This window comes from Oncorhynchus mykiss, chromosome 17, assembly GCF_013265735.2.
Source record: "Oncorhynchus mykiss isolate Arlee chromosome 17, USDA_OmykA_1.1, whole genome shotgun sequence".
In the NCBI taxonomy this organism is placed as follows: Eukaryota; Metazoa; Chordata; class Actinopteri; order Salmoniformes; family Salmonidae; genus Oncorhynchus; species Oncorhynchus mykiss.
Window position 1 is genome coordinate 14,198,109 of NC_048581.1, and position 25,017 is coordinate 14,223,125.

Below are 25,017 nucleotides of genomic sequence, written 5' to 3' on the forward strand. Positions count from 1 at the left end.
TAACAATAGAGAGGGTGTCTCACCATACATGGGTCCTCTACTAGAGTCATGTCGTATCCACTGAGAGAAACAACAAATACCACGGCCCGGACGTCCTCGAAACAACCAATCCACTTCCTCCTCTCGGTCCTCTGACCCCCCACATCATACATCCTGGAGAGGGGGAAGGGGGAGAGAATTATTTTGTATAAATATATGATTTTTTTAATGAGCGAGTGAGAAATGTGTACATTAGATGGAACACATCAGACTCATTGATTATGTGGAGTAGTGAACTTGGGCAGCCAGTGAGACAGGTTATTAGTGTGGTCGTGGTTTGGCCAATGTGTTTAGAGTGTTTTAGATCCATGTGATAATGACAGTTAGCTGTCAGCAGGAGGTTCACAGCATAGGTTCAAATAGGACACCTGCTACTATTTAGATCGTGTGTGTGTGTGTGTGTTTATCAATTAGCTAAAAGACAATTAGTAAGTTAATTAATTTACTCAGATTGAGGGAACCGTCTGTTGGGTCCTTCAGGAACACCTGGGTCCTCCGTGAAGCCCCTCGAGGTCCACACAGAGCTTGCGTCCCAATTGGCACACTATTCCCGATTCAGAGCAGTCTTTTTGATCAGGGCCCACGGGGCTCTGGTTGAAGTAGTGCACTACATGGGGAATAGAGTGTCATTTGGGACACGGGCCAGAGGGCTTAGAATAAGCCAGAGATGATGGAAACCTCTGTAGTATTTTAGCGTAAGCCAACGTCATTAAAACAAAAAGGGATCTCATTTGGGATTTAGTGATGTCAGTCTCTTTTCTCCTCCCCTCCTAAAAGGTCCGGGGGCGAACGGTTGAACATCGTCACACTCAACGGCAATGAATACGTTTTTTTTTTTTTATCACTTTTTACTCGCAATAAACCATAACAATTATTAATTTGCTATTAACTTGATATGCTACAGTCCATGTTGAGTATTGGTGAGTTTGTCTCTGCTCTCTGAAGATTCTACACTAAAACTGGTGCTGGCTAATATGGTGTGAAATCAGCTGATAATCAGATAAATTGACACGCTGTACCAAAATGAACAAATGGCAAGGGGTTAACGCAATGGAGCATTAGAGGATGCATTCAGAGTACAATTTACAAAACGTCACATACTAAAACGTTTTGTTTTTCGCATACTATTTATTTGGGGGTTATTATTCGTACACAACGATGTCTAGCAGCTCCATCTGTTCAGCTAGTGTTATCACAGTGTTCGCTGTGTGTGCAGTATCTCATATCATCCAGACACATCTATAACATCTGTTCAGCTAGTGTTATCACTGTGTTCGGTGTGTGTGTGTAGTATATCATATCATCCAGACACATCTATAACATCTGTTCAGCTAGTGTTATCACTGTGTTCGGTGTGTGTGTGTAGTATCTCATATCATCCAGCCACATCTATAACATCTGTTCAGCTAGTGTTATCACTGTGTTCGGTGTGTGTGTGTAGTATATCATATCATCCAGACACATCTATAACATCTGTTCAGCTAGTGTTATCACTGTGTTCGGTGTGTGTGCAATATATCATATCATCCAGCCACATCTGTATCATTTGAGCAGCAGATCATCTGGTCTGTAGCTAATTGGACTTAATAGTTTATTTCTCTTGATGTGTTTTGAGGGGTTTATCTGAGGTAAATAAGTCCAAGGCAATAGACAGATACAGTGAGATGCATTCTGCATCCCAAATGACACCCCAAATTCCTATATAGTGCACTACGTTTGACCAGAGGCAATAGGGCCCCGTGTATGGAATGCCAATAGGGCCCCGTGTATGGAATGCCAATAGGGCCCCGTGTATGGAATGCCAATAGGGCCCCGTGAATGGAATGCCAATAGGGCCCCGTGTATGGAATGCCAATAGGGCCCCGTGAATGGAATGCCAATCGGGCCCCGTGAATGGAATGCCAATCGGGCCCCGTGAATGGAATGCCAATCGGGCCCCGTGAATGGAATGCCAATCGGGCCCCGTGAATGGAATGCCAATAGGGCCCCGTGAATGGAATGCCAATAGGGCCCCGTGTATGGAATGCCAATAGGGCCCCGTGAATGGAATGCCAATAGGGCCCCGTGTATGGAATGCCAATAGGGCCCCGTGTATGGAATGCCAATAGGGCCCCGTGAATGGAATGCCAATAGGGCCCCGTGTATGGAATGCCAATAGGGCCCCGTGAATGGAATGCCAATAGGGCCCCGTGAATGGAATGCCAATAGGGCCCCGTGTATGGAATGCCAATCGGGCCCCGTGTATGGAATGCCAATCGGGCCCCGTGTATGGAATGCCAATCGGGCCCCGTGAATGGAATGCCAATAGGGCCCCGTGAATGGAATGCCAATAGGGCCCCGTGAATGGAATGCCAATAGGGCCCCGTGAATGGAATGCCAATAGGGCCCCGTGAATGGAATGCCAATAGGGCCCCGTGAATGGAATGCCAATAGGGCCCCGTGTATGGAATGCCAATAGGGCCCCGTGTATGGAATGCCAATAGGGCCCCGTGTATGGAATGCCAATAGGGCCCCGTGTATGGAATGCCAATAGGGCCCCGTGTATGGAATGCCAATAGGGCCCCGTGTATGGAATGCCAATAGGGCCCCGTGTATGGAATGCCAATAGGGCCCCGTGTATGGAATGCCAATAGGGCCCCGTGTATGGAATGCCAATAGGGCCCCGTGTATGGAATGCCAATATGGCCCCGTGTATGGAATGCCAATATGGCCCCGTGTTTGGAATGCCAATAAAAAAAAATGAATTTCAACCACATCTCAAAATCACAAAATGAACCAATGATGCTAGCCGATACCCTCTTTACTCTTTCCCCTCCCCCAGCCCCACCCTCTTCCCCTCCCCCAGCCCCACCCTCTTCCCTTTCCCCTCCCCCAGCCCCACCCTCTTCCCCTCCCCCAGCCCCACTTAACTTGTAAATTCCTTGGTCATTCATCAGTGTCGGTTAATTATCTGATGCTCTGATGAAGACAAGGTGAAATGGAGAGAGGCCGCGTCCCCATAGCACCCTATTCCCCATATAGTACACTACTTTTCACCAAAGCCCTATGGGACCTGAATAGGGTGCCACTTGGGATGGTGTCTCATCTCTCTAGAGGCGGAATGAGGGGGTCACAGGTCAATGGTAAGCAGGCTGTGTGTGTGTGTATGCACTAAACTGTCCCGTGACATCTGGGCGGCGAGGGCTGGTAGACGGAGGAGACGATGTGATTGGAGGATTAAACAAGTGTTCCATTCGTTCTTTCATTACATAGTTAATTAGGGGTTAGCTAACGAACTGCGACCTACGTTGACCTTGACTGAGGAAGAGTGTGTGTGTGTGTGTGTGTGTGTGTGTGTGTGTGAGGTTCAGGAATACATCTCTCCATCCCCATCTTCCCCTGGGTCCCTCACCACATACTTTAGAGAGAATGAAAGAGAGAATAGAGAATGCAGATTTTACCTAATCAGGTATTACAGCTCCGCCCACAACGCAAACACACTGTCAACAACTATGGGTCATAAAAAGCCTGTGAAAGCCTGTGTCTTTTTGAAAGAGAGGCAGACAATGGGTGACAACGAAGGCTTTACGCACCCATTCATCCACTGGTCCTTTTAGTGCTCTACCATTTAATTTTAGTGCTCTACCATTTAACTTACCCCTGCAGTGCCCCCGCAGTGCCCCCGCAGTGGCTGTGGGATTTAGCAGTAGTCAACGTGACAGAAAAACAACAAAAGCAAAGCGCGAGGAGGAGGAGGAGAAGAGAGACCAGAAAGGAGGAAAACGAGAAAGATCAAGAGAGACCAAACAGAAACCACTTCCTGTCAGCCAGCAATAATTCAAAATACTTTTATTTGACATCTAGATGACGCACACACCCCTATGGGGCTGAAACGTAGACTACTACAGGGGCCGTATGTATCGAGACGTCTACAGACGGTCGAACATTTCAAAGCACAACACACACTATATAAAGATCAGGATGAGCCTCTGCCCAGAGACGTGGTGCAACATGCCTGGCCCAATGTTTACGTTTCAATTATTCAAATAATGAACATTTGGCGTGATTCATAATTTATTATGTGTTTGAAAACATAAATTGAAGTGAAATTGGGTGTGAAATACACACAGGAAAAGTCTCATCTCATAAATGTTACAAGATATTCCAGAGAACTGTCATATGTTTTTGTCTGTCTCTCCTCTCCTTTCTCCTCTCCTCTCCTCTCCTCTCCTCTCCTCTCCTCTCCTCTCTCAGTAAGTGTGTATAACAGATACCTCCACTTCAGTATCTATCTTGTTTAGACAAAGGTGAAATGGACAAAAAAAATCATTTTCTTTGGAGAGATTTGACCTTTTCCCCGTCTGTCCGTCCGTGTTGTGTTGTGCTGAGGGTTATTGTCTTTGAGGAAATTGAAAACGGGGGACTCGGTCCCCGTACCCCCATCCACAGATATTTACGACTAGAGTGGGGTGTGTGTGTGAGAGAGTGTGTGTGTGTGTGTGTGTTTTATGTGATGGGTAATTTTTGTCAATAAAAGCATCTATAGGGCAGTTTGATTGACAGCTTTCAATTTCATGTGTCCATGACCCTACATGCTGATTGTATGTGCGTGTGGTGTGGTGTTGATTCAGGTAAACCAAATCAACTATTGTATTGCTCCTAGACAGAGGCCATCACACAGATATTCTGCCAATTTGTGAAGCACACACACACACACACACACACACACACACACACACACACAGGTAAAAGGGTCTGTGTCATATTGACATGCAGTTCCCACAATGCAGTGTGACAATGTTTAGATGCAAAACAAAGGCACCTTATGAAAAGCCTCTCGCCACAGCCCAGGTAATATGGTTTATCATTTTAAATACAGAGGTAATATTGTTACGTTTTCATAATTCATATGAAATGCAGAGGTAATATTGTTAGTTATTATAATTCATAGGAAGTGAATTTTACAGAGCAGGTGTAGGAGACTGGAGTGTGGGTTGCATCCCAAATGACACCCTATTCCCTATAGGGTACACTACTCTGGTCTAGTAGTGTATTATTTAGAGAATAGAGTCCCACTTGGGATACAGATTGTGTTTGGAACAGTTGTTTAGAGAGAGAGAGAGAGAGAGGAGCTCCATTGGAACAGTTGTTTAGAGAGAGAGAGGAGCTCCATTGGAACAGTTGTTTAGAGAGAGAGAGAGAGAGAGAGAGAGAGGCGCTCCATTGGAACAGTTGTTTAGAGAGAGAGAGGCGCTCCATTGGAACAGTTGTTTAGAGAGAGAGGAGCGCCATTGGAACAGTTGTTTAGAGAGAGAGATGAGCTCCATTGGAACAGTTGTTTAGAGAGAGAGATGAGCTCCATTGGAACAGTTGTTTAGAGAGAGAGAGAGAGAAAGAGGAGCTCCATTGGAACAGTTGTTTAGAGAGAGAGGAGCTCCATTAGAACAGTTGTTTAGAGAGAGCGAGAGAGGAGCTCCATTGGAACAGTTGTTTAGAGAGAGGAGCTCCATTGGAACAGTTGTTTAGAGAGAGAGAGAGAGAGAGAGAGGAGCTCCATTGGAACAGTTGTTTAGAGAGAGAGGAGCTCCATTGGAACAGTTGTTGAGAGAGAGAGAGAGAGAGAGAGAGAGAGGAGCTCCATTGGAACAGTTGTTTAGAGAGAGGGGAGCTCCATTGGAACAGTTGTTTAGAGAGAGAGAGAGAGAGAGAGAGAGAGAGAGAGAGAGAGAGAGAGAGAGAGAGAGAGAGAGAGAGGAGCTCCATTGGAAGAGTTGTTGAGAGAGAGTGAGAGAGAGAGAGAGAGAGAGAGAGAGCTCCATTAGAACAGTTGTTTAGAGAGAGAGGAGCTCCATTGGAACAGTTGTTTAGAGAGAGAGAGAGAGGAGCTCAATCGGAACAGTTGTTTAGAGAGAGAGAGGAGCTCCATTGGAACAGTTGTTTAGAGAGAGAGATGAGCTCCATTGGAACAGTTGTTTAGAGAGAGAGGAGCTCCATTGGAACAGTTGTTTAGAGAGAGAGAGGAGCTCCATTGGAACAGTTGTTTAGAGAGAGAGAGAGAGAGAGAGAGAGAGAGAGGAGCTCCATTAGAACAGTTGTTTAGAGAGAGAGAGAGAGAGAGGAGCTCCATTGGAACAGTTGTTTAGAGAGAGAGAGAGAGAGAGAGAGAGAGGAGCTCCATTGGAACAGTTGTTTCGTCTTACTGTTTTAATGGAAGCCGATAAAAATAAGTGGCAGTTTAACATGAACGTTTCTCTCCATTTGTCACATCCCTGCTATGTTTGTTTGTATGTGTGCCCGGTTATCAGACTCTAGTCCACTGTGTGTTGATAAGGCCTGTTAGGGTATTGACATATTGACTTCCTGCTGACTCAATCACAGACCAATCAGATATAAGTTTGTCTGATTGGCACTAGCCAAATTGGCTGTTAGAGATAAAGTCTCAGTGACAAAATGAGGCTGTGTGAGATAACATGACATGGTCCCAAAGATGAAAAGATACCAGCACCTGTCACAGGTATTTTTGATCACTTTTAAGTTAAAACCTGAAAACTATCGTCAGCGGGGCTTTAAAGACCAATGCGACTAAAATATTTTGCCGTGTGACCACGAGTTTTATTTTGGGAGCATTGCGTCATGGGCTGTTCTAAAACTACTCGTGCATCGTTAACCACTTATTCACTCTTTGTTCGGTCGTGTCACCTCATTGGCTAGCTAGCTGACAACCTGGTAACTTGACCAGTATTATCGAACAGTGGAGGCTGGTGGGAGGAGCTACAGGAGAATGGGCTCGTTGTAATGGCTGGGATGGAATGGATGGAAAGGTATCAAACACATCGAGCATCTGGAAACCACATGTTTGACTCTGCTCCAGTCATTACAACGAGCCCATCCTCCTATAGCTCCCCCCACCAGCCTCCACTGATATCCAAACAGTTGGAACGAAAGGAAAAGGGATAGCTTCTTCAGGAGATCAATAACCATAGCAATTAATTAATGACAGATCTCTTGCATATAGTCAACGCACAACGTTTTTAAAAGAGACAGTGCACCATTTTCAATGTAATTTATCTCAATAGGGTAATGATGCTTTTACACCATGTAAAAAACCCAATATTACACTAATGACTCTGTAATTTCAATGACAGGTATTCATATCAACATTGGAGCTTTTATAATAAACAGATGTCTTAGAAGTGTTACGCGTTAGTTTCTAGGGCACAACACGTGCTTCAGAAGTAGCTAGAATTCATACAGGCCCAATATACACTCAATCAATTGGAAAAACATTTTCTGGTGCTCCTAAATTTAATCTGGTGCTCCTAACATTTTTTAAATTGGGAGCACCAGTGCTACCAATTAATTTCTTAAAAATTTAGAGCCCTGATAGTAGGCCTTCGTATTTTGGGAAAGTTGTATTTTCTACAACAACAAGAGAAGACACACAATAGTATTATTTACCTGAAGAGCAGGTGTTTGACTTTGAACTGCGTCTCTATGACCCCGGTGGTCCTCAGTCTGACCCTCAGGACATCCGTCTCCGTGGGAACGTAGTCCGGAGAGATGATACGACCCATGTTCTCAAAGAAACTACAGGAGGAGGATGAGAAAGACAAAGATTAGATTATTTGATCTAAACATTGTATATCTTTAAAAGGTAACAATTTCAAAAGCTAGAGAAAGAGAGCTAGAGAGAGAGAGCTAGAGAAAGAGAGCTAGAGAAAGAGAGCTAGAGAGAGAGCTAGAGAAAGAGAGCTAGAGAGAGAGAGCTAGAGAAAGAGAGCTAGAGAAAGAGAGAGCTAGAGAGAGAGAGCTAGAGAGAGAGAGCTAGAGAAAGAGAGCTAGAGAGAGAGAGCTAGAGAGAGAGAGCTAGAGAGAGAGAGCTAGAGAGAGAGAGCTAGAGAGAGAGAGCTAGAGAAAGAGAGCTAGAGAGAGAGCTAGAGAGAGAGAGCTAGAGAAAGAGAGCTAGAGAGAGAGAGCTAGAGAAAAAGAGCTAGAGAGAGAGCTAGAGAGAGAGAGCTAGAGAAAGAGAGCTAGAGAAAGAGAGCTAGAGAGAGAGAGCTAGAGAGAGAGAGCTAGAGAGAGAGAGCTAGAGAGAGAGAGCTAGAGAAAGAGAGCTAGAGAAAGAGAGCTAGAGAGAGAGAGCTAGAGAGAGAGCTAGAGAGAGAGAGCTAGAGAGAGAGAGCTAGAGAGAGAGAGCTAGAGAGAGAGAGCTAGAGAGAGAGAGCTAGAGAGAGAGAGCTATAGAGAGAGAGCTAGAGAGAGAGAGCTAGAGAGAGAGAGCTAGAGAGAGAGAGCTAGAGAGAGAGAGAGCTAGAGAGAGAGAGCTAGAGAGAGAGAGCTAGAGAGAGAGAGCTAGAGGGAGAGAGCTAGAGAAAGAGAGCTAGAGAGAGAGAGCTAGAGAGAGAGAGCTGGAGAGAGAGAGCTAGAGAAAGAGAGATAGAGAGAGAGAGCTAGAGAAAGAGAGCTAGAGAAAGAGAGCTAGAGAGAGAGCGCTAGAGAGAGAGAGCTAGAGAGAGAGAGCTAGAGAGAGAGAGCTAGAGAAAGAGAGCTAGAGAGAGAGAGCTAGAGAGAGAGAGCTAGAGAGAGAGAGCTAGAGAGAGAGAGCTAGAGAGAGAGAGCTAGAGAGAGAGACAGACAGAGAGAGAGACAGAGAGAGAGAGAGCTAGAGAGAGAGAGCTAGAGAGAGAGAGCTAGAGAGAGAGAGCTAGAGAGAGAGACAGACAGAGAGAGAGAGCTAGAGAGAGAGAGCTAGAGAAAGAGCGCTAGAGAAAGAGAGCTAGAGAGAGAGACAGACAGAGAGACATACAGAGAGACAGACAGAGAGACAGACAGAGAGACAGACGGTATGCCTGTCAGGATCCGGCACCTCTCCGTTTTGGACTGTTTTATTCCGTTTACCTCTCGAGGCATGAAAAATAATTGTTTCAAAATTATAATAAAAAGCAAATCAAAGTTCATTCGAGTTGCCTCTTCGATTAATTCTCCTGCCCCACAAAAAAAAAACGCAATGTGAAAAAGTAGATTTTCATCCCGGGCCTAATATTTCTAAGAGTAGATTCGGGCTGCGTTTATGGTTTGTGCAACATTGTAACCCATGTTTGAGACCAACGCGTGGCTGTGTGAGAAGCGACTATGTTCTCTCTCTGCTCTGATAGACAGGAGCCTGCAACTCATCTCTCCTGCGTTGCATTTCATCACTTATTTCCTTATAGAATCACAAGGTTCTGGAGGGGCTGCAGCTCCCTTATAGAATCACAAGGTTCTGGAGGGGCTGCAGCTCCCTTATAGAATCACAAGGTTCTGGAGGGGCTGCAACACCCTTATAGAATCACAAGGTTCTGGAGGGGCTGCAACACCCTTATATAATCACAAGGTTCTGGAGGGGCTGCAACACCCTTATAGAATCACAAGGTTCTGGAGGGGCTGCAACACCCTTATATAATCACAAGGTTCTGGAGGGGCTGCAGCACCCTTATAGAATCACAAGGTTCTGGAGGGGCTGCAGCACCCTTATAGAATCACAAGGTTCTGGAGGGGCTGCAGCTCCCTTATAGAATCACAAGGTTCTGGAGGGGCTGCAGCTCCCTTATAGAATCACAAGGTTCTGGAGGGGCTGCAGCTCCCTTATAGAATCACAAGGTTCTGGAGGGGCTGCAGCTCCCTTATAGAATCACAAGGTTCTGGAGGGGCTGCAGCTCCCTTATAGAATCACAAGGTTCTGGAGGGGCTGCAGCTCCCTTATAGAATCACAAGGTTCTGGAGGGGCTGCAGCTCCCTTATAGAATCACAAGGTTCTGGAGGGGCTGCAGCTCCCTTATAGAATCACAAGGTTCTGGAGGGGCTGCAGCACCCTTATAGAATCACAAGGTTCTGGAGGGGCTGCAGCACCCTTATAGAATCACAAGGTTCTGGAGGGGCTGCAGCACCCTTATAGAATCACAAGGTTCTGGAGGGGCTGCAGCACCCTTATAGAATCACAAGGTTCTGGAGGGGCTGCAACACCCTTATAGAATCACAAGGTTCTGGAGGGGCTGCAGCACCCTTATAGAATCACAAGGTTCTGGAGGGGCTGCAGCACCCTTATAGAATCACAAGGTTCTGGAGGGGCTGCAGCTCCCTTGATAAATGTAAATACATCTGCCAAAGCTATAGAATTACTGCTGTCTGTTCAGAAATAAATGAAACCATTCAGTATGTCCTACTACACCAAGGCCCATAATTTTGCCACAGAGGATCAATACCATCTTTTTTTTTTAAATTGCTTAGCTGTGGATTGTAGCCCAATAACAAGGAATAGCCTACAGTCTGGAATGAGCCACACATCTGTCAGTGAAAAAACATCATGCAGGTAATATTTCAAATACAACTGCAGGAAAACACAGGTAGGAGGCAACTGTCGTCTCCTGAAAATAGAAGACTCTGTGCTGTAGGCTACCAAAACATTTGATCAACTTCACAATACTGTTTTACAAGAGAGAGACAGAGACGAGACAGAGAGACAGAGACAGAGAGACAGAGACGAGACAGAGAGACTTTTGGCACCAGCGCATCAGCCATCACCAGTGAGTGATCTGCTCATCATTAGGTGAGTGATCTGCTCATCATTAGGTGAGTGATCTGCTCATCATTAGGTGAGTGATCTGCTCATCATTAGGTGAGTGATCTGCTCATCATTAGGTGAGTGATCTGCTCATCATTAGGTGAGTCAGTGAAACTGGAAAGCATTTTTAGGACAATAATTTCCTCCTCATATTGTGTCTCCACACACCTAGACCTGGACTACTGATGGGTTCAAGACAAGGTCAATATGTATTGATTTTTGATTCTCAGTTTGTCGGTGTCAAAGTAGCCTGCCATTTCAATTATTTGCGTGGAGTTAAAAAAATTATAATAAAAAGATTCTACCAAAGTCTACAGTCATGTAAAATTATGTATAACTGCATGAAATGTGTTGATAAAAGGCTTTCCCCGGACCCTCGACTACTCAACATGTTCCCAGTGTGGGCAACCTGTGTAAGTGTCTCTACTCAACATGTTCCCAGCGTGGGCAACCTGTGTAAGAGCCTCTACTCAACATGTTCCCAGTGTGGGCAACCTGTGTAAGTGCCTCTACTCAACATGTTCCCAGTGTGGGCAACCTGTGTAAGTGCCTCTACTCAACATGTTCCCAGTGTGGGCAACCTGTGTAAGTGCCTCTACTCAACATGTTCCCAGTGTGGGCAACCTGTGTAAGTGTCTCTACTCACCATGTTCCCAGTGTGGGCAACCTGTGTAAGTGCCTCTACTCAACATGTTCCCAGTGTGGGCAACCTGTGTAAGTGTCTCTACTCAACATGTTCCCAGTGTGGGCAACCTGTGTAAGTGTCTCTACTCAACATGTTCCCAGTGTGGGCAACCTGTGTAAGTGCCTCTACTCAACATGTTCCCAGTGTGGGCAACCTGTGTAAGTGCCTCTACTCAACATGTTCCCAGTGTGGGCAACCTGTGTAAGTGCCTCTACTCAACATGTTCCCAGTGTGGGCAACCTGTGTAAGTGTCTCTACTCAACATGTTCCCAGTGTGGGCAACCTGTGTAAGTGTCTCTACTCAACATGTTCCCAGTGTGGGCAACCTGTGTAAGTGTCTCTACTCAACATGTTCCCAGTGTGGGCAACCTGTGTAAGTGTCTCTACTCAACATGTTCCCAGTGTGGGCAACCTGTGTAAGAGCCTCTACTCAACATGTTCCCAGTGTGGGCAACCTGTGTAAGTGTCTCTACTCAACATGTTCCCAGTGTGGGCAACCTGTGTAAGAGCCTCTACTCAACATGTTCCCAGTGTGGGCAACCTGTGTAAGTGTCTCTACTCAACATGTTCCCAGTGTGGGCAACCTGTGTAAGTGTCTCTACTCAACATGTTCCCAGTGTGGGCAACCTGTGTAAGTGTCTCTACTCAACATGTTCCCAGTGTGGGCAACCTGTGTTAGTGTCTCTACTCAACATGTTCCCAGTGTGGGCAACCTGTGTAAGAGCCTCTACTCAACATGTTCCCAGTGTGGGCAACCTGTGTAAGTGCCTCTAATCAACATGTTCCCAGTGTGGGCAACCTGTGTAAGTGCCTCTACTCAACATGTTCCCAGTGTGGGCAACCTGTGTAAGTGCCTCTACTCAACATGTTCCCAGTGTGGGCAACCTGTGTAAGTGCCTCTACTCAACATGTTCCCAGTGTGGGCAACCTGTGTAAGTGCCTCTACTCAACATGTTCCCAGTGTGGGCAACCTGTGTAAGTGCCTCTACTCAACATGTTCCCAGTGTGGGCAACCTGTGTAAGTGTCTCTACTCAACATGTTCCCAGTGTGGGCAACCTGTGTAAGTGTCTCTACTCAACATGTTCCCAGTGTGGGCAACCTGTGTTAGTGTCTCTACTCAACATGTTCCCAGTGTGGGCAACCTGTGTAAGAGCCTCTACTCAACATGTTCCCAGTGTGGGCAACCTGTGTAAGTGTCTCTACTCAACATGTTCCCAGTGTGGGCAACCTGTGTAAGAGCCTCAACTCAACATGTTCCCAGTGTGGGCAACCTGTGTAAGTGTCTCTACTCAACATGTTCCCAGTGTGTGCAACCTGTGTAAGAGCCTCTACTCAACATGTTCCCAGTGTGGGCAACCTGTGTAAGTGTCTCTACTCAACATGTTCCCAGTGTGGGCAACCTGTGTAAGTGCCTCTACTCAACATGTTCCCAGTGTGGGCAACTTGTGTTAGTGTCTCTACTCAACATGTTCCCAGTGTGGGCAACCTGTGTAAGTGTCTCTACTCAACATGTTCCCAGTGTGTGCAACCTGTGTAAGTGCCTCTACTCAACATGTTCCCAGTGTGGGCAACCTGTGTAAGTGTCTCTACTCAACATGTTCCCAGTGTGGGCAACCTGTGTAAGTGTCTCTACTCAACATGTTCCCAGTGTGGGCAACCTGTGTAAGTGTCTCTACTCAACATGTTCCCAGTGTGGGCAACCTGTGTAAGAGCCTCTACTCAACATGTTCCCAATGTGGGCAACCTGTGTAAGTGTCTCTACTCAACATGTTCCCAGTGTGGGCAACCTGTGTAAGTGCCTCTACTCAACATGTTCCCAGTGTGGGCAACCTGTGTAAGTGCCTCTACTCAACATGTTCCCAGTGTGGGCAACCTGTGTAAGAGCCTCTACTCAACATGTTCCCAGTGTGGGCAACCTGTGTAAGTGTCTCTACTCTACCTGTGTAAGTGTCTCTACTCTACCTGTGTAAGTGTCTCTACTCTACCTGTGTAAGTGTCTCTACTCTACCTGTGTAAGTGCCTCTACTCTACCTGTGTAAGAGCCTCTACTCTACCTGTGTAAGAGCCTCTACTCAACATGTTCCCAGTGTGGGCAACCTGTGTAAGTGTCTCTACTCAACATGTTCCCAGTGTGGGCAACCTGTGTAAGTGTCTCTACTCAACATGTTCCCAGTGTGGGCAACCTGTGTAAGTGTCTCTACTCAACATGTTCCCAGTGTGGGCAACCTGTGTAAGTGTCTCTACTCAACATGTTCCCAGTGTGGGCAACCTGTGTTAGTGTCTCTACTCAACATGTTCCCAGTGTGGGCAACCTGTGTAAGAGCCTCTACTCAACATGTTCCCAGTGTGGGCAACCTGTGTAAGTGTCTCTACTCAACATGTTCCCAGTGTGGGCAACCTGTGTAAGTGTCTCTACTCAACATGTTCCCAGTGTGGGCAACCTGTGTAAGAGCCTCTACTCAACATGTTCCCAGTGTGGGCAACCTGTGTAAGTGTCTCTACTCTACCTGTGTAAGTGTCTCTACTCTACCTGTGTAAGTGCCTCTACTCTACCTGTGTAAGTGCCTCTACTCTACCTGTGTAAGAGCCTCTACTCAACATGTTCCCAGTGTGGGCAACCTGTGTAAGTGTCTCTACTCAACATGTTCCCAGTGTGGGCAACCTGTGTAAGTGTCTCTACTCAACATGTTCCCAGTGTGGGCAACCTGTGTAAGTGTCTCTACTCAACATGTTCCCAGTGTGGGCAACCTGTGTAAGTGTCTCTACTCAACATGTTCCCAGTGTGGGCAACCTGTGTTAGTGTCTCTACTCAACATGTTCCCAGTGTGGGCAACCTGTGTAAGAGCCTCTACTCAACATGTTCCCAGTGTGGGCAACCTGTGTAAGTGTCTCTACTCAACATGTTCCCAGTGTGGGCAACCTGTGTAAGTGTCTCTACTCAACATGTTCCCAGTGTGGGCAACCTGTGTAAGAGCCTCTACTCAACATGTTCCCAGTGTGGGCAACCTGTGTAAGTGTCTCTACTCAACATGTTCCCAGTGTGGGCAACCTGTGTAAGAGCCTCTACTCAACATGTTCCCAGTGTGGGCAACCTGTGTAAGTGTCTCTACTCAACATGTTCCCAGTGTGGGCAACCTGTGTAAGAGCCTCTACTCTACCTGTGTAAGTGCCTCTACTCTACCTGTGTAAGTGTCTCTACTCTACCTGTGTAAGTGTCTCTACTCTACCTGTGTAAGTGTCTCTACTCTACCTGTGTAAGTGTCTCTACTCTACCTGTGTAAGTGTCTCTACTCTACCTGTGTAAGTGTATCTACTCTACCTGTGTAAGTGCCTCTACTCTACCTGTGTAAGTGCCTCTACTCTACTGCTCTGTGCCACGACGCAAATGTGATGATATGCATGCAAGGATTTATTATAAAAGGGCATCTTCTCCTCATGCGTTCTGGTACCTGAGAACTCCCCAGCTCACCCCCCTCTCACGCTCACTTTCTGTTCCGTCACCTCCTGATTTATAAATGAAGCTGCTGTCAGGTGTAGAAGTGATAAACTAACCCCCAGGAGATGCTACGATACTAATCTCCATACTGAATATTCATACTACTGGATTAATGGGTTTTAGATAGAGTTATAGCTTTACATAATACTGGTTCTCTGAGGCTATGGATTATCTAACAAATGTATTATACTGGGGTGTGTGTGTGTGTGTGTGTTATGTTTCGGTTTCTGTGTGTGTGTGTGTGTGTGTAAGTGTGTGTGTGTGTGTGATGGTGTGAGTAAGTGTGTGTGTGTGTGTGTGTGTGTGTAAGTGTGTGTGTGTGTGTGTGACAGCCCAAGTAGCTGATAGGGGATGACTGGGATAGAATGTCACCATCACTTTGATGCGGCAAAGCTTCCATTCTGTGTGTGTGTGTCTGCGTGTGTGTGTGTGTGTGTGTGTGTCTGCGTGACTTTGTCCGAGGTGTATTTCCCAGGCTGTGGTGTCCGGCTGGTGCTCAGTGGGTCTCCAGGGGACCTGTCGCTGTAGATAAAGCCAGAGCAGAGGCCTCATGCTGGGGGAGAGGAGGAGAGATGACAGCCTCCTGCTGGGCTGGTTGGTTCAGCCTTCTCTCTGTTCATTTTCCCTCTTTCTCCCTCTCTACTTCAGACTCACCTCCGTCACATAGATTTGTCCATAATGACCACCTCTTCTCTCTCGTAATAGTTATTCTCTCCTTTGTCTGGCTCTCAGGGTGATCATGGTTGATTCTTTGTGACAGTGTGTGTGTGTGGATTGTCAGTGACACACCACAAGGCTAATCGCAGGACAGCAGGCCTCCATACTCAGATAATTAGACCCCTGGATCTCTCTATAACATACGCTGATCCAACCAGTGTGTGAGAGAGACAGAGAGACACACAGACAGACACAGAAATAGAGAAAGAGTGAAAATATAGGTGAGTTGTACAGGTGTACAGTGCAGGTGTGTTCAGGTAAGACGTGTGTCAGGTCAGTATTCACCCTGCAGTGTGTTGTAACAGGTCAGTACTCACCCTGCAGTGTGTTGTAACAGGTCAGTATTCACCCTGCAGTGTGTTGTAACAGGTCAGTATTCACCCTGCAGTGTGTTGTAACAGGTAAGACGTGTGTCAGGTCAGTATTCACCCTGCAGTGAGTTGTAACAGGTCAGTATTCACCCTGCAGTGTGTTGTAACAGGTAAGACGTGTGTCAGGTCAGTATTCACCCTGCAGTGTGTTGTAACAAGTCAGTACTCACCCTGCAGTGTGTTGTAACAGGTAAGATGTGTGTCAGGTCAGTATTCACCCTGCAGTGTGTTGTAACAAGTCAGTATTCACCCTGCAGTGTGTTGTAACAGGTAAGATGTGTGTCAGGTCAGTATTCACCCTGCAGTGAGTTGTAACAGGTCAGTACTCACCCTGCAGTGTGTTGTAACAGGTCAGTATTCACCCTGCAGTGTGTTGTAACAGGTCAGTATTCACCCTGCAGTGTGTTGTAACAGGTAAGACGTGTGTCAGGTCAGTATTCACCCTGCAGTGAGTTGTAACAGGTCAGTATTCACCCTGCAGTGTGTTGTAACAGGTAAGACGTGTGTCAGGTCAGTATTCACCCTGCAGTGTGTTGTAACAAGTCAGTACTCACCCTGCAGTGTGTTGTAACAGGTAAGATGTGTGTCAGGTCAGTATTCACCCTGCAGTGTGTTGTAACAAGTCAGTATTCACCCTGCAGTGTGTTGTAACAGGTAAGATGTGTGTCAGGTCAGTATTCACCCTGCAGTGAGTTGTAACAGGTCAGTATTCACCCTGCAGTGTGTTGTAACAAGTCAGTACTCACCCTGCAGTGTGTTGTAACAGGTAAGACGTGTGTCAGGTCAGTATTCACCCTGCAGTGTGTTGTAACAAACAGGTCAGTACTCACCCTGCAGTGTGTTGTAACAGGTCAGTACTCACCCTGCAGTGTGTTGTAACAGGTAAGACGTGTGTCAGGTCAGTATTCACCCTGCAGTGTGTTGTAACAAACAGGTCAGTACTCACCCTGCAGTGTGTTGTAACAGGTCAGTATTCACCCTGCAGTGTGTTGTAACAGGTAAGACGTGTGTCAGGTCAGTATTCACCCTGCAGTGAGTTGTAACAGGTCAGTATTCACCCTGCAGTGAGTTGTAACAGGTCAGTATTCACCCTGCAGTGTGTTGTAACAGGTCAGTGTTATTAGTTTACTCACTACAGGGCAGAGTCGTTGAGTTCAAACTCGTAACCCCTGGCTGCGGCCTCTCGGACCCCCTGGTCAGCCCACAGACAGGAAAGGGCGTGGCCAATGAAAGGAAACAGCACCTGATCCTCATCAAAACACCTCCCGCAGGACAACACAGAGTGGGCGTGCACCTGGGGGGCGAGAACAAAGAGGGTATCATGTCCATACAGTTTACAAGACACAGTACTGACTGGACATGAAGCTACACACGCTGCCGACCCCAAACTCTCTCACACAGCACGAATAACAAGGAAAAGGTTATCAGTAGATGGAAACAGAATTCCTCACAGTTTCACAGCTCTAGTTATGAGCCGTCAGACTCAGTGTGGGTGGGGATGCTTTGAGCTCTGTTACCTTTGGCAATAAAGGTATTCAAATTGAATGGAACCTGACAATAACACCTCCCACCCAGTCTCTCACGCACCGTCTCCCGATCATACCTCTGTACCATGTCATTACAGAGCAATTACACTACAACTCATTCACTTAACTGGCTATTATTGATGCCCATTTGAACTATGACATTCTAACACAAAATAAAACTAGAGAGAGTGTGTTTGTGCATGTGTATCTGTCTCCGTATCTCTGTGTGTGTGTGTGTGTGTGTGTGTGTGTGTGTGTGTGTGTATGTGTGTGTATGTAGGGAATGTCCTGAGCTGCCAGCAGACTAATGGGTCAGGGCTGAGTAAACATGGAGAGCAGCAGCAGCCAATCAGACCACTGGGACCCGCCAGCCTTCTGTGTGTGTGTATGTGTGTGTGTGTGTGTGACAGACACTACTGTCTGCTGTAGGCATGCTGCCCTCTAGTGTTTGTCTGACACTAGTCTGTGTGTGTGTGTGTGTGTGTGTGTGACAGACACTACTGTCTGCATGCTGCCCTCTAGTGTTTGTCTGACACTAGTGTGTGTGTGTGTGTGTGTGTGTGTGTGTGTGTGTGTGTGTGTGTGTGTGTGTGTGTGTGTGTGTGTGTGTGTGTGTGTGTGTGTGTGTGTGTGACAGACACTACTGTCTGCTGTAGGCATGCTGCCCTCTAGTGTCTGTCTGGACAAATCACACTAAAGCCATCAAGTGAAGTAGTGTTTCTATGAGGTGGAGACTACGAGAGCAAGAAAGAGAAACAGACAGACAGAGCAATAGACAAGACAGACAGACAGACAGACAGACAGACAGACAACAGACAGGACACTCCATCTCCCTCTCTAACCTTGTTCTTGCTGTTAGTCAGGTTGATCCGGAGAATGCCCATCCCGTGGAGGACAAACTTCATAGAGGTCAGAAGATTGTCCAGCACCGCCGGCTGTACGGGGTCAACAGGGCAGGGGTCAGAGGTAAAAATGTACAAACAGTTACCACGGCAACGGTGTTCACACCACACAGGAAAAGTACATATAGAACGCATCAGAAAACCCTGTGTATGAAACTGTGCACTATGGGTAAAATTAGTGCACTCAAATTAGTGCACTATGGGTAACGGTGCCATTTCAGACAACTGTGGCCTCTATAACCAAAAAAATCTGACATGAATTACATGGCAACAGTGACAACACCATACAGACAGCCTTTATAGAACCTCTTTAAATAAAATGGGTGTTCATTCAAATCAGACTAAAGAGAAGATATCAGACCTGTTAAGAGGAGATATCAGACCTGTTAAGAGGAGATATCAGACCTGTTAAGAGAAGATATCAGACCTGTTAAGAGGAGATATCAGACCTGTTAAGAGAAGATATCAGACCTGTTAAGAGGAGATATCAGACCTGTTAAGAGAAGATATCAGACCTGTTAAGAGGAGATATCAGACCTGTTAAGAGGAGATATCAGACCTGTTAAGAGGAGATATCAGACCTGTTAAGAGGAGATATCAGACCTGTTAAGAGGAGATATCAGACCTGTTAAGAGGAGATATCAGACCTGTTAAGAGGAGATATCAGACCTGTTAAGAGGAGATATCAGACCTGTTAAGAGGAGATATCAGACCTGTTAAGAGGAGATATCAGACCTGTGTGAAGACTGATGTCTGAAGATGACCAACACAAAACCAAAAACTCAACTGGATCCAAGGTTGGGTTCAATTCCTTTTAAAATTCCAGTCAATTCAGGAAGTACACTGACATTCTAATTCCAATTGTCCTCAATGCTTTTTAATGAGGAACATTTGGAATTTGGTTTACTTTCTGAATGAACTGGAATTGAAATGGAATTGACCCCAACCCTGACTGTAACTAAACACAAAACCCAATATCAACTGAACTCAAAACTTAACTCAGAACTCAGAACTGTTTGAATCCGAGTGACTCAATGGGATTAGGGGATCTATGATAGTCTCTAACACCCCTCCCTCCCTCTCTTTCCCCCCCTCTCTTTCCCCCCTCTCTTTCCCCCCTGCCAGAAAGAGATAAGCATTACATTCCATCCTGATGTTATCAGTCTCCTGTCTGTCTGTCTGTCTGTCTGTCTGTCTGTCTGTCTGTCTGTCTGTCTGTCTGTCTGTCTGTCTGTCTGTCTGTCTGTCTGTCTGTCTGTCTGTCTGTCTGTTTTTTCTGAAGTTTATTGGAGGTGTTTGACTTTCTCAGTGGGGCGTACCTACAGTGTGATAAGAGATACTGTAACTAACTATGAGAGTGGTGACACACAACTTCAGTATCAGTAATGTGTTAAGCCGGGCCGGGCTGAGGACAGTCAGCTGTCAGGGAGTAATGATTCTTTATTAACACATTTTCCAATATTAATCTTTGCTGACACCTGTATATTGATTTGTGTCAGAAAAATAAGCAGCTCAGAGTGAGAGAGACTCTCATTCCTTCTCTCTCTCCCATCTCACTCTCTTCTTCGCCTCCTCCAGGATGTAAGGAAAGAAAATAAGGGAGGGGAAAATATGCTTTTCTAAAGTATGAGAAGAGGCTCCAAATCAGACTTTAAATCTCCTGCGTACCTTTCCCTGGTCCTAACAAGCAGCATGTGGCTCGGCTTGGTGACCTCTAACCCCGGTCTGCTGCTGTCCCACGGGCACCAAGTTCTAAATTCTCACCTCAAAGAAAGGGCATCTGTACCTACACATTACTCACTGTCTGTGTTGGTCAAAACCTCCCCCCTGTACCCTCACTGTCTGTGTTTGTCAAGACCTCCCCCCCTGTACCCTCACTGTCTGTGTTGGTCAAAACCTCCCCCCTGTACCCTCACTGTCTGTGTTGGTCAAAACCTCCCCCCTGTACCCTCACTGTCTGTGTTGGTCAAAACCTCCCCCCTGTACCCTCACTGTCTGTGTTGGTCAAAACCTCCCCCCTGTACCCTCACTGTCTGTGTTGGTCAAGACCTCCCCCCTGTACCCTCACTGTCTGTGTTGGTCAAGACCTCCCCCCTGTACCCTCACTGTCTGTGTTGGTCAAGACCTCCCCCCTGTACCCTCACTGTCTGTGTTGGTCAAGACCTCCCCCTGTACCCTCACTGTCTGTGTTGGTCAAGACCTCCCCCTGTACCCTCACTGTCTGTGTTGGTCAAGACCTCCCCCTGTACCCTCACTGTCTGTGTTGGTCAAGACCTCCCCCTGTACCCTCACTGTCTGTGTTGGTCAAGACCTCCCCCCTGTACCCTCACTGTCTGTGTTGGTCAAAACCTCCCCCCTGTACCCTCACTGTCTGTGTTGGTCAAAACCTCCCCCCTGTACCCTCACTGTCTGTGTTGGTCAAAACCTTCCCCCTGTACCCTCACTGTCTGTGTTGGTCAAAACCTCCCCCCTGTACCCTCACTGTCTGTGTTGGTCAAAACCTCCCCCCTGTACCCTCACTGTCTGTGTTGGTCAAGACCTCCCCCCTGTACCCTCACTGTCTGTGTTGGTCAAGACCTCCCCCCTGTACCCTCACTGTCTGTGTTGGTCAAGACCTCCCCCCTGTACCCTCACTGTCTGTGTTGGTCAAAACCTCCCCCTGTACCCTCACTGTCTGTGTTGGTCAAAACCTCCCCCCTTCAAAAGTGTCACAGTGTGCAGGCCAAAAAAGGCCCCTTTACACAGTGATGAGATCTGTCCTGATGAGATCTGTCCTGATGAGATGTGTCCTGATGATATCTGTCCTGATGATATCTGTCCTGATGATATCTGTCCTGATGATATCTGTCCTGATGATATCTGTCCTGATGATATCTGTCCCCCACCATCTTCCCCACCTTCTCTCTCCCCTCCCCCACCATCTCCCCCACCTTCTCTCTCCCCTCCCCCACCATCTCCATCCTACTTTCTCTCTCCCTCTCAATTTTTGTCCCCTGCACCCTCCCTCTTCAAAGAAACATTCTCCATTGACTAGAAACTTAGCCTCTTCTGTTAACAGACTAATGGACACAGACCCTCTCTCCTCCCCCCAGGTGTTTGTAAAGTAATCTGATCTCAATATCTGAGGGCTACGTCACCCCTGTGTATAGTCTATATGTGTGTAGGAAGGGGGATACAATTCCAGATACCCCCATTCACCTCTGCAGCTATTGTCTGCTATGCTGTCAGCATAGCTAATGCTCCAGTCACTACTCACCCCGAGGCGAGATACGGGAACACACACACACTACAGAGAGAGTAAGGAGGGTGAGCCAGAGAAAAGGAGAGAGGGAAGAGGGGAACCGTGAGAGAACAATGAAGACTGCAGAGGGAAAAAAAAACAACACGTCAGAAAAGACTGAGGGCCTCAGTTTGCATCCCAAATGGCACCCTACTCCCTATATAGTGCACTACTTCTGACCTGGGCCCATAGTGCACTATAGAGGGAATAGGGAGCCATTGGGACGCAGCCTCAGTCTTCACTACTCCTACGGCAGCCTCAGTCTTCACTACTCCTACGGCAGCCTCAGTCTTCCCTACTCCTACGGCAGCCTCAGTCTTCCCTACTCCTACGGCAGCCTCAGTCTTCCCTACTCCTACGGCAGCCTCAGTCTTCCCTACTCCTACGGCAGCCTCAGTCTTCCCTACTCCTACGGCAGCCTCAGTCTTCCCTACTCCTACGGCAGCCTCAGTCTTCACTACTCCTACGGCAGCCTCAGTCTTCACTACTCCTACGGCAGCCTCAGTCTTCACTACTCCTACGGCAGCCTCAGTCTTCCCTACTCCTACGGCAGCCTCAGTCTTCACTACTCCTACGGCAGCCTCAGTCTTCACTACTCCTACGGCAGCCTCAGTCTTCACTACTCCTACAGCAGCCTCAGGTCTAGACAGGTTTTAAGGACTAATCCCAAGGTAGTGTGTGTGTGTGTGTGAGTTTCCACCAAACCCCTCATTCAACCACACCTTACAGAGCAGGTCCAATAGAATGTATGTATGTATGACAGTTGTGTGTACATTGTTTATTGGGGCGGTATGTGCAGGTCCATGAATGAAAACGTACCCAGGACGTTATCAGACAGGATCATGTAGAACTACAAGTGAATCGGTACCCTGGTACAATAATGGTCCCAAAGGACGACGTCTGGACCACAAACTGGATGTGGTTCAGCTGTACGTTCATATTGTATGGATGAGCAGGTTCAAACTGCCACATCCCCGACCACGAAAACAACCCTGTGATCACGAAGGACACAGACATACAAAACCACCTACTAGCCTGCCAAGGGACTTGGAGGGACAGATTGCAGGGGTGTCACATAATGGTTGTCCAACTTCCTTTCTTTTTAGGGCTGGGGGTATGTTTGTATTGTTGTGGTAGTGAGAGGTTACTATGTACAGCCTGGAAGTGAGGATTCAACATTCTCTTCTTGATATAGTATTTCTGGACAATGTTACAAAAACAATATGTGGAATGCAGCTGAACTGGCTGAGATCTGGCGTTCAATCATTAACTACTGCAGTGTTGTGTTAAAGCTGAGAGCTTTTCTGCTCAACGGAATTCTCTACACTGTTCTAGAATTGGACACAGTTCAAGAATCGTCAACACTGTTCTAGAATTTTCAACACTGTTCTAGAATCCTCAGACAATGAAATTACATCCCCAGAGTTCTGAGTGCCCCCCTCCTTGTTGACATAGCTGGTGGAATGAGAGAAAAATCTCTCTCTGCTGAATAAAACCACTCCACAGCCCCAGGCCTGGGATCTGAGGCAAATAAAGGAGGGATGAGACAGAGGAAGGGCCTTCTTTATGTCTCTATGTCAAATCAAATAACATTTTATTGGTTGCGTACACATATTTTGAAGATGCTAATGCAGGTGCAGCGAAAATCTTATTTTTCTAGCTCCAACAGCGCAGTAATTCCTAACAATACAAAACTATACACACTAATCCAAAAAATGAAAAGAAAGGAATTAAGAAATATCAGAACGGGAAATGTCAGAGTCCGGAATATAAAAATACACTGAGCATCCAAAACATTAGGAACACCTTCCTCATATTGAGTTGCACCTCCTTTTGCCCTCAGAACAGCCTCAATTCATCGGGTCATGGACTACAAGGTGTTGAAAGCGTTCCACAGGGATGCTGGCCCATGTTGACTCCAATACTTCCCACAGTTGTGTCAAGTTGGCTGGATGTCCTTTGAGTGGTGGACCATCCTTCATACACACGGGAAACTGTCAAGGCCCCGGGACCCAGTTTGGGAAACCCTCCTGGAGGGCAGGCAGTGTGCCCCCGGTGATGCGTTGACTACACCACCCTCTGGAGAGCCCTGCGGTTGCAGACAGTGCATTTGTCGTACCAGGCGATGATACAGCCGGACAGAATGCTCTCAATGGTGCATCTGGGGTTGCGCCTTCTTCATCACACTACCTGTGTGGATGGACCATTTCAGGTTGTCAGTGATGTGCACGCCGAGGGAACTTGGAACATTTTCTCCACTGGAGTTCAGTCCCTGGACAATAAAGTAGACGAGCTCAGGGCGAGGATCTCATTCGAGACATCAAGGACTATAACTTACTCTGTTCCACAGAATCATGGCTCTCTCCGGGTATACTGTCCCCGTCCATACAGCCAGCGGGGTTCTCCGTACATCACGGACAGAAAGAAAGAACTCTCTGGCAAAAAGAAAGGGGGAGGTGTTTGTTCCACGATTAACTACTCATGGTGTGATTAAGGTAACGTACAGGAAATCAAGTCCTTTTGTTCTCCCGATTTGAAATACCTCTCCATCAAATGCCGGCCGCATTATCTCCCGAGAGAATTGGGTCATCGTCACGGCCATGTATATTCCCCCTCAGGCAGACACTGACGGCTTTCAAGAAAATACACTGGACTTTGTGTAAACTGGAAACCTCATATCCTGAGGCCGCATTCATTGACGGAAGTTTAATCAACATCTCCTGCGCTATTCGCTCATTGAGAACTCTGACCATTGCTACTCCCCCTTCCGGGACAGCTACAAGGCCCTCGGCAAATCAGATCATGCCTACATTCTGTTCCTCCCCTCTTATAGGCAGAAACTTAAAACAGGAAGTACCCATGATAAGGACTGTTTAACATTGGTCTGACCAATCAGAATCTATTCTTCAGGATTGTTTTGGTCATGTGGACAGCGATATGTTCCGGGTTGCCTCTGAGAACAGCATCGACGTAGACACTAACTCAGTGACTGAGTTCATCAGGGAAGTGCATAGACGATGCTGTTCCCACTGTGAGGATCAGAGTTTATCCAAACCAGAAACCCTGGATAGATGGCAACATCCACATAAAACTGAAAGCGCCAAAACCACCACATTTAGTGGTGCCAGGGAATTAACCTCTCCCTCAACGTCAACAAAACGAAGCAGCCGATCGTGGACTTCAGGAGACAGCAGAGAGAGCACGCACCCATCCACATCGGTCTATCTTGTGCTACAACACATGCCCAACGGCATGAGAAAGGAGTGAGTCCCAAATGGCACCCTATTTCCTATATAGCCCTATAGGCTCTAGTATAAAGTAGTGCACTATATAGGGAATAGGGTGCCCTATGGGCTCTGGTCTAAAGTAGTGCACTATATAGGGAATAGGGTGCCCTGTGGGCTCTGGTCTAAAGTAGTAC

At 46.9% G+C, this 25,017-nt stretch overlaps 2 protein-coding genes across 4 annotated transcripts in view; one reads left to right on the forward strand and one right to left on the reverse strand.

Moving 5' to 3' along the window:
* The window catches only part of LOC118940024, a 1,007,326-nt gene that overhangs the window by 775,446 nt on the left and 206,863 nt on the right, over window positions 1–25,017 (forward strand). The gene's annotated exons all lie outside the window — the stretch shown is intronic.
* The window catches only part of gnav1 (guanine nucleotide binding protein (G protein) alpha v1), a 38,721-nt gene that overhangs the window by 7,016 nt on the left and 6,688 nt on the right, over window positions 1–25,017 (reverse strand). For all 3 annotated transcript variants that reach the window (XR_005036664.1, XM_036948114.1, XM_036948113.1), the window contains 4 exons: window positions 18,257–18,349; window positions 17,022–17,182; window positions 7,477–7,605; window positions 24–153 (listed from right to left, as the gene is read on the reverse strand). Coding sequence is in view for 2 of the 3 variants with exons in the window: in XM_036948114.1 (XP_036804009.1) it covers window positions 24–153; window positions 7,477–7,605; window positions 17,022–17,182; window positions 18,257–18,349 (513 nt within the window). In the remaining variant the exon portion in view is untranslated. The remainder of the gene's footprint in view (window positions 1–23; window positions 154–7,476; window positions 7,606–17,021; window positions 17,183–18,256; window positions 18,350–25,017) is intronic.